The sequence below is a fragment of the Symsagittifera roscoffensis genome, chromosome 4 (assembly GCF_963678635.1).
Source record: "Symsagittifera roscoffensis chromosome 4, txSymRosc1.1, whole genome shotgun sequence".
Lineage (NCBI taxonomy): Eukaryota > Metazoa > Xenacoelomorpha > Acoela > Convolutidae > Symsagittifera > Symsagittifera roscoffensis.
In genome coordinates this window covers 69,966,211-69,982,185 of record NC_087065.1, presented here as the reverse complement: position 1 = coordinate 69,982,185, position 15,975 = coordinate 69,966,211, and the positions used below count along the sequence as shown (strand labels likewise).

The window sequence follows — 15,975 nt, the reverse complement described above, 5'->3', positions numbered from 1 at the left end:
TTACGTCTCTGTAGGAAGCAAGTGCAACTCAGATTTTAATAGATTTACCAATTTTTTTAATTTCAGAAGTCAAAATCAGACACGTCTTTTGAATCATCAAAACCGGGAATGATTTTCGAAAGAGTATATCGATTTTTTCTAATATTTTGATTTGTGAAGATCGTTTAGAACAGAGGGAAGATCTAAGAGGGATAGGAAAATTTTTAAATGAAAATGCACTTTTTGGAAGGTTTCCACCTGAAACTCGAGTTTTTTGGGCGCGCACAGAAATTGTATTTGGTCGACCTAGAAAGGATTACAACTTTTGATTACAATTTAATTTTCATGCTCTGAATGCAAATAAAACAATAGTTTTTTATTAATTTTTATTTGAAATTGTCTCGAGGGAGATCAATGATAAAGCCAACGAATTGTCAAGTGCCTTTTTTAATCCGAATTTTTCTATTGAGAAGACATCCCATTTTTAAGGCTGAATACGATTCATTCAAACAAAAGCTCTATTTCGATTGGTCGGTTCAAATAATTTTTAAGACTGTTATTCTTTTGGGAACTAACCACCTTTTGCTCATTTCAAATAAAGTCTTTTACAGTATTTAGAGATTCATATAATTATTCTACAAACGCCATCATTTCATTTTAGAATATCGCTCCAATTTTTCCCAAGCCACATATTTTCTGACCGTTTACTATTTTTAAGCTAGTTATCGTTAACTTTTTTGGCTATTATGAGCTAATTAACCAAAAATATCATTCCAATTTCATACGATTCAGTTTTTAAAACTTTTGCTAGCTCTTCACTATTAATTTCGGGTTTAATTTTGCTTCAAAGTTATGAATCTTCAACGAATGAAAGGCTGTCATAGCCGAATCGCTCGCTACTGCAAGTTCGGTTTAGTCGAAATGCATGAATTCGAAACTTGGATCGCACACCTCTCGTTTGAAATCAACCAAGTCGTCTCGGCATCTACTACTAACATTTCGAGAGCGGTTATCGACTCGGATCCGAATTCAGTGTTTCCTATTGAGGAAGAAGAAATGGCTGACTCTGATTGGTCGGTTCTGTGTGACGAGTTTGATGCACGGTACGAGAGGTTCTGGGATATGCTGCTGGTTGCAAGTTGGGTTCAAATTCTGATCTGCGTTCTCGGAATACTTATCAATTGCATTTGTGAGTAGACAGAATTTTTTTTCAAAACCAAACTAGCCGGCTGTTTTGCATTTAGTCTAATATGAGACTAGCTTCAAATTTGTAATGGAGTTGTTGAACAAGTTTGGCTGATTTTTATTGTGACTTATGATGAAAATGACGGAAGAGTTATGATTGGGGTGGTTTTTAGTTTTTTAAACTAACAATTTATTGCTTAAAACCTGGCATTGCTTGTAGTTGGAATCTTTGCAAAAAAGGGAAACTTCTGAGTTTTTTATTTGCAAATAGTTTACACAACAATTACTTCAGATACTTTTAAAGACAAACAGAACAATCAGAATTCCGCCCTGATACGAGCAGTCCTGCTTGTTGTTTTTATGACAGTAAAAATGATGGAGCATCTAGTTTTCTGATTTTTTTTTCTCCAAACAACCCGCCTTTAAGAAAAGTGAAAACAAATCGATTATAATGGATTTTCGTGGTCTAAAATGTTGTAAATACAATCGATTCCAATGTTACGTTCAGACAACAAAATTGGACTAAAAATCGATTTAAATCCTTTTTTTCTCGCCAAAACAAAACGCATTAAAATTCACAAACGCTAGGGGAGGGTAATGGAAGGGGGATTAGTCCACCTCCAATTTTACTCCCCCTCTAATAATTTAACAAAATTGTTGAAAGGAGCAAAATTCAGTTTTTGAGTAACATAAAAAAAAGAAACAAAAATATCAAAGTTCAAAGTTAAATTGAACAACAAAATTAAATTGAACAACAAGTAACCAACGTAACCAACTTTAGTCTAAAATGTAGAAAAAACTTTATGTGTGTTGAAATTCGCATCTCAGTAAAGTGGAAAAAAATAGATTATAATATATTTTTTTGTCAGTTCCCACAAAAGTAAAAAATATCGATTATTATGGATGAAAAAAGGATTTTGTTGCCTCGAAAAATAGCAATATTATAATCCATTTTGAATTGATTATAGTCGATTTGTTTTCACTTTTGTGGACACTGAAAAGGAAACTCAATTATAATCATTTTTTTTCATGGAACTCTCATGCGGAAAGCTTTGACATTTCGAATAGTTTTAAATGAATTTTTTATGGATACTGAAACACTATATTTCTTTGAGTCAAATTGTATGAACTTTTAATTTACCAACATTGTATGAACTTTCAATTTACCAAAATTGTAAAACTTTCAATCAATTTTGGTAAATTTTGAGGTTTTGAAAATTCTAAAATGGCCAATTTCCTAATATTGAGTTGAGGGCGGTAATTATTGGGTCGTTATGTGCAAAATATGTGATAACAAACAAATAAATATAAATTCAGCAGTATCACAATGATACACTATTAACAAGAGCTGCATCAAACTGTTGTCACTAAATAAAAAAAAAGTTAAGGCTTGCAACTCTGTTTAGGGTCAGCCAAAAATTTAACTAAAATATATTCTGTAACCTAAAAAAAAAAAGCATTAAGACAGATTATAGAAAATCATTTCATTAACGTCCTGTTCCTTGTGTTCCCTTCGTTAACCTGTTCTTGTCGTGTTTAAACTTTTCGGACAAAAATATTTTAAGATTTTTCAGTCATAATATGCCTGACATTTCAGCCGATATCAGTTCAGTTAGAGACATCTGAAACAGCTTAGATTAGCGGCAAACACTGACTCTCGCGCAATATTTTTCCGTATGGATTGTTGACGCAGCGCAGCGAAGCTGATCAATCCTTCGCTACTTGCCAATGCCGTAAGTGTTCAACAAGTTATAGATTTATTGCCGCAATGGTATTATGGCTGAAGTTTCTCCGGTTTAAGTGTCTTGATTTTTTTGGACGAAATGCCGTAAGCTCAAAATCCCTAAAGTTTCTCTGTCTAACTTTATGGTTACTGGCTCTCGTAATATGTTTATATACCTAGAATTTTTGCAATGTTTCAATATTTTTAAACAAAGAGCTGCTTTTTTACAGAGAATAAATCAAACGTAATTTAAATTTGTATAAAAAAAAATTATCAATTTTTCAAGAAGAGTTTTTCATAGTTTATTATTAGTTTTTGAAAAGTTTATTAAATTTTTTCAAATACAAATTGTTCAGGACGGAACGATAATAGTAACATATTCAAGACTTTGCTCTCAAACACTCCTAATTTCGTTTTGCGAAAAATCTGTTGCCACATACAAACATTTTCTGTAAATGATTTTCATTTGTCTTGTCAAAATTCGTTTTGCTGAAACTCGATGAAAAAATTACAACGTTTTACATCATAAATCGAACTAATTGTTGGATATTTTTTTTCAATGTTTTCTATTTGAGATTTTTGCTAGATTTTATTAAGTTTTCCTATGTTTTTTCTTTTCCCCCTGTCAGAAAAAAAATAGTAAAATTGTTTTTTAAACTTTTGAGAAAATTGTATTGATGCGGTTAAAATTATTAGAAAAATATCGATTGCAAATTGAGGACATAAGTTTCCTTCAGTTGTCTTAATGTTTTTATGGATGAATTAGTGTTGAATTCTCTTTTCGGTTAAAAACAATGCAATACTTTTTTGTTGAGTTTCTTCTGTCGAGATGGCATTTCGAAGCAAGCTACTGATTGATTGTGCTCGGTTTGTTTTTTTTCCAACAAGTTTTAAGTGCTGAACATATAGTTTACATAATATTTTATGGTGCCTGGATTCTGAAGTTAGCAGATCTAGATACATTACCCTACAATCTTTTTGAAAAATTATGTGGTTTGAAAACTGCCATTTTGGCTTATCTGGTATAATTAAAATCGGCATGATCAAAGAAATTTCAATTTAATTATTGGGTAGCGTAAGCGGCGAATTAATCAGGGTTAAAAATAGTTCGAACTAATATAAGGCATTCTAATAACTTTAAAATTGCTATAGAAGGATTTAATTATATAGCATTGCAATTGAAATTGCGTAAGGGAGAAGTATTTTTAAAAAACAGATTAAGCCACAAACAACATGAGAGCTATTAAAAGGCACCGGGAACCTTCAGTACTTCGCTCTGATACGAGCAGTCTAATTTTTTGTAAATATAGTAACTAATTCCAGCTGACGATTTTGTACATGCGTAACTTAAAATGATCCTGGAACTATTATTTCAGTTAAAATTTCACCATAAGATACTCTAAAAGCAGTGACTGGTTTTTATACTGTTTTATCTAAAGTTTGCTGAAAGTTTTTATAAAGGTTGGATCCAAAAAAGGTAAAAACTTTGATTTTTTTTATTTCGTTTTTCGTTTCTATGAGAAAGTTCTTTTCTCACCAAACGTCAAAGTGATTTGTTGTGTCCAAATGCGGGCGAAACTATGGTTTTCTCGAGGTGATGCGGATTTTAAAAAACTTTTTGGAGGTAGACTAACTTGATTTTTCAAAATTCCAAATAACTAGAAAGACTCTTTGGCCACGTTTTTTGCACTACAGGCGATTTTTTGAAAATCAAGCCAAAAAAGAAAAAAGGCGTTTTTAGCCACTTTTTGGACACTTTCGACTGATTTTTTTTTCGGAATGGGCACCTCCTTCAAAAACAGTACACCTTGGCGCCAAAATTTCCTTAGAAAGTTTTTTTGGAAGAACCTGCCAAAAATGGAGGTCTGAAACGCTGAATAAGGGAAATATAGCAGAAATAATTACCAAAATTGGGCCGCAAATCCAATATTTGACACCAATTACTTTCTAACAAAGTTGACTGCAGTTCGGATATCTTCGAGCATTTAAGCCGATGACCAAAAATTCCGTAAAAAATTATATTCAAGAAGTTATTTTTTTCTCTAGAAAAACCAAACCGTTCATAATCTCTCCGTCGCTTTCGTCGAAATTGGAAGAAGCAAACGATAATATCGAAAACCTTGTATTCCGATTTAGCCTCATGCACAATGGCGTGCACTGAAATTTTTCTGAAGGGGGGGTTTCGAAAAAAAAGTTTGAACATTTTGCGGACCTTTTGTTTTTCAGGTCGATCAATGTAATTTTCCAAACTATCCAAAAATACCATAAGGACTAATTTTTTTTTCAAAAAAAAAACAGGCCAATAAAGCGTTTTTAGGCACTAGAACGTTTCGACAAAAAATGCGATTTTTTGGCGCGCGCTCTCCCTCAAAATTAGTTAAATTGGTGCCTAAGGCGTCTTTAGAAAATTTTTGGTTGTTTCGCCAAAAATGAATGGCGTAAAGTTATAGCAAAGGGGGATCCTTTGGAAAAGATTGGCAACCAGAACCGAGAAGAAAAGCAATCGAACCCCCCCCCTCCTCCCCTCCCCCTCGGCACGCTACTACGCAAACAAAAATAGCCAACAACAACCTAATTTTTTTCGAAATTGTAGGTAAATAAATGATCATTATTCTGGTTTTAAAAATAATGAACATCGATTGGAGAGAAAAGCGGAAATTTTTGTTTAATGTTTTTTTAATTCTTGCTTAATTCTCTTCTCAATTCTTTAATCTTGAATGAGCGCCCCTTCCTTTATGTCGGCAGAGCTTCAAATTAATTTATACCAAAAAGATTTGGAGCGACGATATCTAGGCAATTCTAGATAATCCCAAAAGACCCATTAAGATGGCGACGTTTTATGAATCGCCATTAAGTTAAATAAGCCAAGGATCAATCAAATGCTGAAGAGAACAACACTAGCCTTAAGATAACAAAAAAGCATGCTTAAATCTGGCTTCAATTCTATAGTAAAAAAATTTATATTGATCAAAATAACCCCTAGTTTTAACGGAACAGGGGAGAAGGCAGTAATAAGAGGAAACGTGATTGCTTTTCCTTCACTCCGGGTGTGGCTAAATTTGTCTGGAAAAAAGCAAACCAAGCTCTATAAAAGCTGTTGCTGTAATTGAATGTTAAACACAGCGACCAAAATGGTAAACATTTTCTTCTAAAAAAGCGTTAAATTTATCTTCAACCTTGTAAAAAATATTAAAACTCCGAAGAGCTTTTATTGTGCAAATTTGAATAACATTTGAAACATCAAATTGAATCAAGAGTAGTAGCAACCCGGGTTGACTTGAATGTACGGAAAAAGTTCATAATTCAATTCCTGGAAATTCTATATCCAAATCCCTGCAATTCCATGCAAGAAAACTGCTCATCATGCAATTTCCGTTTATGATAATTCTCAATTGAAAAAACTTCCAACTTTCAAGTATTTTTTTCTACTCTCAGTCGCGATATAACTTTTATGCTCAATTAAACATTTATCGAAAGAAAAATTGCGCATCTATATTGTTTTGGTTTCATACTAGTAAAGTTTGGGACTAAAGATTGTCTAGTCATATACAAAAACTAACAGTTTTTAATCATAGTTCAGTGTGAACTATAAAAAATTTTCTCAACAAATATCGTATATTTGTCTATCATCTGAGCAAATTCTTCCCTTTTAAGCCGTGGATTCTCCTATGCAAAAAATCCTTGTTGTTCCGACTTTCGATACGAAAGTAACGGAATATTTGTGCTCGGGTGGGTTTTTTTTTTCTTCAGCTAAATTTCGACTTTTTAACTAGCCATTTTTGACGGCATTTTTTTATATCATTCGAAAGGTATTGTTGTCTTGAGCTCAAATTTGAAAAGGTATTTCACATGTGATCATTTTTTTGGAGTTACGGGGTTTAAAGATTGCCATTTTGGCCAATTTGGGACAATTAACGCGCGATATATTTCGCGCTATTAACGCGTAAGCGGATATTTAATCCTTCTTAGAATTCGTTCCAAATTGGTTGAATGAAGCTTATTTGCCCTTATTGATTGGTTACAAGGAGCGAAATCTTTCCTTTTGTACTTTATATGGCGTGTGGGGGGATGATTTTTATAAAAAATTTTCATTTTTCATTTTTTTTTCATTTTTTTTTCCATTCTGTTTCATTTTTTCAACGAGCAGTCTTGTTTATTGTGTTTTTGAACAAAACATAAAATATTTCTCAAAAATGAAAAAATTATGGTTTTGTTTACGGAAAAAACGCTTGTCATTCAATATTCGTGTATGAAAAACTGTTCAATATATAGAATTGTATGACAAGAAATTTTTCCTATACGGAAACTGAAGGATTGGAATTTTGGGTCAACCCGGGATAGTAAAGAACGTTCAGTCGCGGTCTGAGTGCTCAAAAAATAGTTAAAAGTTATCTCTGAAATTTGGGATCATAAAGTGTTTGCTAATCAGGCTTAAACTTAAAAATAGTCTTCATCTAAAGGGAATTTAACTAGCAATTTTTGACGGCATTTTTTTAACATCATTCGAAAAGAATTGTTTCTAGCTCAAACTTAAAGATTTGCTTCACTTGTGATCATTTTTTGTACAGTTATGTGGATTTATTGGTTGCCAGTTTGGGAAGTTGGGACAATTAACGCGTGATTAATTTAATACAATTAACGCGTAAGCGGAGATTTAATCCGTCTCTCTCCAAATTGGATTGAGGCATGCATTTTGAACTATTTAATGTATGGTTTTAGGTTAAAACTATCAATTTGTGTTTTACAAAGCGTGTGGGGGTATAGTTTTCAACACAATACTCAGAAAAAAATTGAACTTTAAATTATTTTTTTTAATTTCATCAATTGCATTAATTCAAACTACTCAATAGAAATTCAAAATCATTCGGAATATTCAGAGCTTTGCGCTGATATATGAACAGTCTTGTTTGTTTTCACATTCAATTTTGCTCAGATAATTGTGATCGAATCAACGAAGTTTTTTATTTCACTTGGTATTTTTCATATTGCATGCCTTGCATGTATTTTTGATTTTCGACCTGATAGACCAAAAATAGTTTTTCGTAGCAATTTCTTATATATCATCAAAAATTCAACCGTACTTTCAAAATTTTTCTTTAATTCCAATAACTTGAACTGAAAACATTGAAAAGTTATTAATGGCTTAGTTAAACTCATTAAAGTATCAAATGTTTCAGGGTTTTTCAGCTATTTTTTGAAAATTTTAGCGAAAAAAATATTGTCAGAAGCATAATCAATTCCATTGTCTGAATTCCAGTGTGAGTCCAAATTTTTTTTTAAATCAAAGCCAGTATTCAGAACCCAAATTTTCCATTAGTTATCATATACATTTCCGTGCTTGAAAAATTATCTCTAAGCAAAATTTGATTCTTTGAGACAAAAACAGATTGAAGTTACTAAAAATTTATTTGGTAAATTCCGTAGACTCGAAAAAAGTGTTAGTAAAATAAATTAACCACAGTTAAAAAAAACATCAGTTTTGCAAATGCAGGTAATGGGGTTGAAAGTTCTCCGCATGCGGGTAATTTTTTGCTCGGCTATGATTTTGAAACTATTTTGAGATTGCATAATACAATTGCCCTTTAAACAATGAATACTTTATTAACTTAAGATGAACTAAAAAGAGCGATCACCTCTAGCTAACCAGTGAAGTGGAAAAGTGGTGGAAATTCTATACTACGTATTATGAGGGAAAGGCGGTTGCTGTACCAAGACCACGACCCCCTCCCCCTCCCCCTCCCCCGCCCCCCTCCCCCTCCTCCTCCCCTGCCCCCTCTCCCTGCCGTGGCAGCTTACGTTCGCGTCGACAAAACAGGATGCAGCAAGGAAATGGGAAATGGGAAATGTCACATTAGAGACTACAAAATGATCATTTTTGCCGGAAATAGAAATGGACTTGAAAAAAAGAGTTCTGTAATTTTGATTGAGTTCCAGTTTGTCAGCCAGGCAGGATCCAATCGAATTGGAAACGTTCAAAGCGGGACGGAAAATTGTGAAATAATTGAAAAGTTGAAATACGAGAAAAACTTTTTCGCAGGGTTCTCCAAGTTGACATTCTTTTTCCATTATTTTGCAATTTCCTTCGTCCACGAACAAATATCGCTGCTATTTAACTGCCTACACATTTTTCATTTATAGATTTCGAAGAAAGAAAGCTGTAATTAAGTTAACAAGTCCCTGCTGCGAGCCCTTGTATGTTTTTTGTTCTTTAAAAAAAACGTAACAAAAATATATACATACAAGCATTGTTTATGTAGATTTACAATGCAATATTATGTAGGATTTACGAAACTTGTTCGCTAAAAACCCCCTCCCGATATTTCGAAAGGATGTCCGGGTCGAGGTCCGCGACTTAAAATAAAGAATTTGTAAGTCGCGCCGCATACAGTATTTAGAGAAATTCGTAGACACGCCGTAGTTTTTTTTATAAGACACGCCGCTAAATTCTTTTTTTTTTAAGACGAGCAGTCAAAATCAGTGTTTCCTGTAGAGTCGAGCCCAATGTATTTTCTTAAGACACTCTGCTGAAGTTTATTTCTAAGCTTTTTCTTAAGTCGTGCCGCCAGTCTTTTCGTAAATTGCGTGGTCAAAACTTTTTCTTATGTCGCGCTGGTAGTCTTTTTTCTTAAGCCGCGCCGCTTCAATTTTTTTAAAAATCACATCGAAAAAGTTTTTTAAATCGTGTCGCTTCAGTTTTTTCTTAAGTCGCGCAGCTAACGTCTTTTCAAAGGTCGAGCCGCTTTGAGTTTTCTTCCAATCGCGCCGCTAGAGTATTTTGGTAAGTCACGCCGCTTAAGAAATTTCTTAAGCCACGCCGCTTCACTCTTTTCTCAAATCGAATCGCTTAATTTTTTCACGCCACTTAAGTCTAAGCTGACTAAAGAAAAGATTAACAAAGCGACTTAAGAAAAGTCAGAAGCGGCGCGACTTAAAAAAGACTACCTGCGCGACTTATGCGAGGACTGACGGCGCGACGTAACAAAAACTTTAATGTCGCAACTTTAGAAAAAACTGACGGCTTGACTTAAGCAAAAAAAATACGCAGTGCGAATTAAGATCAAACTGACGAGCGTCTAAGAAAAGATAGAAGGCACGACTTAACAAAAGACCGAAGGCGTGACATAAGCACTGTTTTGAGGAGCGACTTAAAAAAATTTTGGCTGCAAAAAATGAACAAAATAACAAATTTAAAACAATATAAAAAAGACTGGTTGTCGACTTAAGAAAAGAGTGACGGCGCAACCCAAAAAAACTCTCGGTTTTTTGTTTTGTCGTGCCGGTCGCGACGTATTGTTTCCACTCGCGGCGGCACGGATGTGGCCTTTTTTAGAATGCCGATTGTACTTTCTTTTAAGTCGCGCCTGCCGCGACGGGTTGTGTGGTCGCGCCTGTTGCGGTGCTTTTTTTAGTCGCGCTTGTCTTGAATAGGCAAGTTTCAGTCGCGCCCGTCTGGAATTGCCTGATTTGGGTCAAAGTCGCTTCTCAAGTTGCAGACCTTGACCCAAGGGGGGATTTCATTACAAAGAACATAATTGTATATATAATCAGGCGGCTTTTCTACCATATCCATAACCCAAACCATTTTTGAGCATAAACATGAATTTTACGATGTAATCATTGGTTTTACGAAATTTCACAGGAGAAAAAATGTGTTTGTGATTGCATGATGAAAATTGGACTATGTGGACAAAAATTAACGAAGGAAAGAGCATGTAGTTGGGAGTATCTAGAAGAGCCCCATAGGCATGGAGTGGGGATTTTAATTTATCTTCATTCGTGGTGTGTTTTTGAGGGGGGGATGAAGTCAATTGTCTTGATTGAAACAATAATTTGCTGCTCGTGTCGAGCTGGGATCTTTTTCCTCCATAAAATGGTTGTTAACATTGTCCGATTGTTATGAAAATTGACATGTAAACTGATTGAGCCATGGCAAGCACACTTAAACTTTGAACTCAGCCATGTAAAACCACTCGTTACACCATAAAATTGATGCTCGTGTAAGGTAGGGGAGGGGGGGGGGGAGGGTGAGACCAAAAAAGAGCTTCGATATTCGATATGTCACTATTTTTCAGTTCTGACGAGGATGTATAAGCCGAAACTGAGCTTCTATTTAGTAGTGGTTGAGTGGTTAATAATTTCATTAATGGTTAATAACTTCATTAATAATTTAAAAGTTAATAGAGAGGTCATGTTTCTATATTTTTTTTTTCAGTTTTGACAGTTGTGTATAAGCGGAAGCTGACTTCATCAACAGACGTGTACTTCCTCAACTTCGCCATCGCAGACCAGTGCATCTGTCTTTCTGTCATCATCAAAGTCCTCCCCTCTTTCTCCTCCCATCCCACTGTAGTTCAGGTGACGTCATCAAGTCTGTGGACAGTGTCAGTCGACTGTTTCCTACAGTCAAGTTAGTAATTCCCCCTTTTTGTCCCTAATTTCGAAGAAAGTGGCAAATATATATATATATATATGCTTGAGGTGGTTTTTTATATTCAAACCTATTTTAAAAAGAAGGTTGGCTGCGTATGGGGTATCGATCCGGAAATCTTTGGGCTCCCAAGCGAGTATTCTTGTTCTCTTTTATACTGCTTTCATGGTAATTTAGCTTCTTTTCAAGGATAACGCATAAAATAACGATTTTCCACGGATTTTCAAAAAACTTTCGAACATTTTGTCGACCTTATTTTATAGGTCGTTTAGGTGGGGTTTTTTCGCGATCCCAAAATTACTAAAAAGACCCTGTTTTGGCCATGTTTTGGAGGTCTCAAGATAATACCAAAGGGGGATTATTGAGTAGTCAGGGGGTCGAGTTCCTGAGGGGGAGGCATCGCACCCCCTTCCCCCCAAATCCGCTACTAATAGAGTACATAAAGAACGGTTCAAATATGTTCAAAATAGTTGCCTGATAACCGTTTCAAATCTTTTTACATTATAAGAACGCTTTAATAGTTTTTTCAAATTTGAGTTTCCAATGCTTCATGTTTCCGCCAACAGTTTCAGCATTTTTTACTTAATTTGATTACATAAACACTTATGAATCATTGCCTGTTATAAGCCGACTCGCTCCTTACTTTTCACGGGATCTTGGGATCTTTTGTAGGCTAATTTAACACAATTACTCTCTGGAATGAGAGATTAGAGCTTCATAATGAAACAAATGCTTCATAAGGAAACAAACGTTTTTTTTTAAACTTTTAATCTTTTTATTTTCGAAGTAAGTAACTTTTAAATTGAATTTTTATTTTTTTCAGATTATTTTGGCATTGAAAATATTGCTTTTCTGAAGGAAAATGTATTATACGTCACAAAATCGGCAACTTCCCAAATTCAAAACAATTCAGCTGCAATCAACTTTTTGGTAAAGTTCAGTAATTTGGCAATGTTATTGGACAAATTTATGCGCGCTGTTAAGAACTTATCTTTGATGATGAAAACGTCAGCGCAAACCATTTGAGCCTGGCAATTTCTCTGTCAAGGCATTGGCCTCATACAAAGACTTTAAAAATTTTGGTCTCATACAAGCAGTCTTGTTGAACCGACGGTCGAACACAACGATGTTATTTGAGCCAAACTCCATGGTCGAAAACAGCCCTTTTGTTCGAAAACAAAAGGCATTTTTTCTTATTCCTCCCAAAAATCAACAATTCAATATCTTGATATCTTGAACTGAAACTATTGTTCCGACTTTCGATACGAAAGTAACGGAATATTTGTGCTCGGGGTGGGTTTTTTTTTCTGCAGACAAATTTCGACTTCTTAACTAGCCATTTTTGACGGAATTTTTTTATATCATTCGAAAGCTATTGTTGTCCTGAGCTCAAATTTGAAAAGATATTTCACCTGTGATCATTTTTCGTAAAATTATGGGGGTTTAAAGATTGCCATTTTGGCCAATTTGGGACAATTAACTCGCGATATATTTCGCGCTATTAACGCGTAAGCGGAGAGTTAATCTGTCTTAAAATCGTTCCAGATTGGTTGAAAGAAGCTTATTTGCCATAATTGCTTTGTTACAAGGAGCGAAATCTATCCTTTTGTGCTTTATATGGCGTGTGGGGTGATGATTTTTATAAAAAATTACAAATTTTAGAAGAAAAAAAATTTCGTATTATTTTTATTACATTTAATTTTTTGATGTTATTACTGCTCCATAAAACCTTAAAAGGCAGTCGAAACATTCATGGCTTCGCCCTGATACGAGCAGTCTTGTTTTGCTTCTTTTTAATTAGCTACAAGAAGCCAATAAAATTTCTGCTCCATTTCAAAATGTTTTGTATACAATTTTAAGTCGACTTATATATAAGCTGATAAAGCCAAAAACAATTGTTATTTTGAAAATTAATCATTTTTAATAAAATAACCTGCAGAGTTTTACCCAGACAAGAAAAAAACGCAGCAGAAAATAGATGCAGGAAAAATACCAAACACCAGCTCAAAATTCGTTCTGGTTAGAAATTGGCTAAAAGTTAAAACGATTCCATCTGCTAACAGTGTTTTCCTCTCTGTGCTTATACATTCCATACTACAAAATTGCAAAATTAGGAAATTTGAGCGGAATATGTAAATAACTTTCATTCAAATCCTAAACTGCTCATTTGACGTTGCAAATCATTTTTTTACCAGGTTGAACAAAAATCGCTATATTAGAATTTTTCTATAAAGTTTTTTATAGCTTCTTACAAAATTAGGCTCTAAGAACCCTACAAGATAGGGACTTTTTTTTATAATAAAGATGTATGACAGCGACTTTTCTTATAAGAAAGTTGTAAGATAGGAACTGTTCTTATAAGAAAGTTGTAAGATTGCAGATTTTTCCAAAACTTTCGGGTTTCTGGTGGGCATTCATCAGCTGCTCTGAACAAACCCATAGACAAATCTCATCAGCTGCTATTCAGAGCAAAACTTGGATTCCAGACAAAGCAAAGCTTTGCCCGATGTATAAGCTTTTTCAATCAATTGGGGCAATTTTTATGGCTCAACTAATAAAAGTGTACCCTGAATTGAATCACCACAATTGGAAGAAATATCGCGGTATTTATTAAGGTTTGATCATTTTAAAATTTCAAATTTCTGCCAATTTTTTGTGCAGTCAACACTTATCTTGCACCTTCATATTTTTTCCATAAACAATTGCCTATAAAAAGGACGAATATAATGTTGGGATCTCATTAACTATCTCCTCCATTTTGCAAAAGGGGGAGATTTGTTATTAGGTTCAAAATTTATGCTCAACCCTTGAATTATTTCTTTTTTGGGGTGGCATTTCCTTGGTAGGTACCCTAAGGGGGGATAGTTAAACAGATCCTAATTTTCGGCATTCAATATCTGCCTCCATTTGAAATCAATAGACAACTGAACTGATTATTCAAGTGATATCCATGCTAAATCATGAGGAATAAATACAAATTGAATTAGATAATTACCTCATATGCAAATTTTTACAAACGCAATTGTATTTATCATAAGTTTTCACAGAGATGAAAAATACTTATACAAAAAATACTTTATAGCTATTAGTGAAGGGAATTGGGTTATTCTTAGCTCATAATGAATGGAGTTTTCTCATAGACCATTCTTTAAGTTTTTAAAATTGGTTTCTGTGAATGTGTAACAGATTTGTAACCAGATTTTGAATTCCCAAAGCGAATTTAAAAAATGACTTCATTGAAGATAAAAGGCTAAAAAAACTGTGCAAACTGATTGAACCGATAGAAATCCTAATTCTTTTTTGGTTCAGTTTTTCCATTTTTGAATCCGCTGTTTTGGAAGGAATTTTGTCTCATCAGTTAGTTATTTTTAATGAACTAATTAGACGGTCTTGTTTAAAAAAGTCCTAGGAGACTATTTTCTCACCAAAATCCTAAAATTAGACATCGCTCTCAGATCGAATTCGATTGAACTTAATCAACTTTTTTTACTAGAAATATGAACACGATTAACCCACTACAGCAGCAAACAACACTACCTTTTTGATAAAACTTAGCAAAGGCACGAATCAGACTAACTTTTGGCTCATTTGATGTTCTGATTTAGTTTAGAGTTAAAGGAGTGATTTTTGAATACAATTTACCTATCAATTTGCATTTATGTCTATTACCCGTTTCGAGGTGCTCAAAATATGTTTCGACTTTGAAAGCCGAGCAAGTGCAGTTCTGCGACTGAAATTCTGCGGTCGAGAAGCAATTTTAAGCCGAGCACAAAGTCGAAACATGCCCGATTTTGATCGAGAAAGTCGAAACATAGGTCGATAAAGTCAAAACATGCCCAATTTTGGTCGAGAAAGTAGAAATATAGGTCGAGAAACTCGAAACATAGGTCGAGAAATTAGAAATATAGGTCGAGAAAGTCGAAACATAGCCAACTTTGGTCAAGAAAGTCTAAACATAGGTCGAGCACAGCCGAAACATACGCGATTTTGGTCGAGAAAGCCGAAACATAGTTCGAGCACAGTCGAAACATAAGTCGAGCACAGTCGAAACATAAGTCGAGCGCAGTCGAAACATAGGACGAGCACAGTCTAAACATAGGTCGAGCACAGTCGAAACTAACTTACAGCACATTCCAACTCAATGTCGAAAGACAATACAAACAGATTTTGCGCTCAAAAACAAAAATTTTGGCACATATTGAAATTTTTCATGAATTCACGGTTAACACTTTTATCTGATACTAATGTTTGGTTAACAACAAAAAAAATATCATAAAAAATCATAAAGCACTGAATAAACGCTGAAAAAAATATTAAGTTTCAAACAAAGGTTTTTTAAGTTTTTAAACCTTCATACGTCACCTACGCACAAACTAAACAATTCGGTTAATTAGAGTTATTATAGTTGTAATGGCACTTTTTTGTAGAAAATTTATGTCGCCTCACACATTTGATAGGAGTCTACTAGAAAAAACTCGCCTCCGACTACATAGAAAAAAAACTAAAATTATAGAGTTAACAATCACAAATCCTATAACTTTAGAAAATTTGATATCCCCATAAAGTTTACAGGAGCAATTGGCATTTGGTTTGAATCGTATGAAATTATTTTCTTTTTTTTTCGTGAAATTTTACCCCAACCTCAATGAAAGTACAAAAA

The 15,975-nt window shown here is 34.1% G+C and overlaps 1 protein-coding gene across 1 annotated transcript in view; it reads left to right on the top strand.

Moving 5' to 3' along the window:
* The first annotated feature begins 582 nt into the window (after nucleotides 1–582).
* Nucleotides 583–15,975, top strand: part of LOC134844411 (uncharacterized) — a 61,153-nt gene continuing 45,760 nt past the window's right edge. The window contains exons 1-2 of the mRNA XM_063861073.1: nucleotides 583–1,168; nucleotides 11,100–11,294. Of these exons, the coding sequence (XP_063717143.1) occupies nucleotides 832–1,168; nucleotides 11,100–11,294 (532 nt within the window). The 5' untranslated portion in view covers nucleotides 583–831. The remainder of the gene's footprint in view (nucleotides 1,169–11,099; nucleotides 11,295–15,975) is intronic.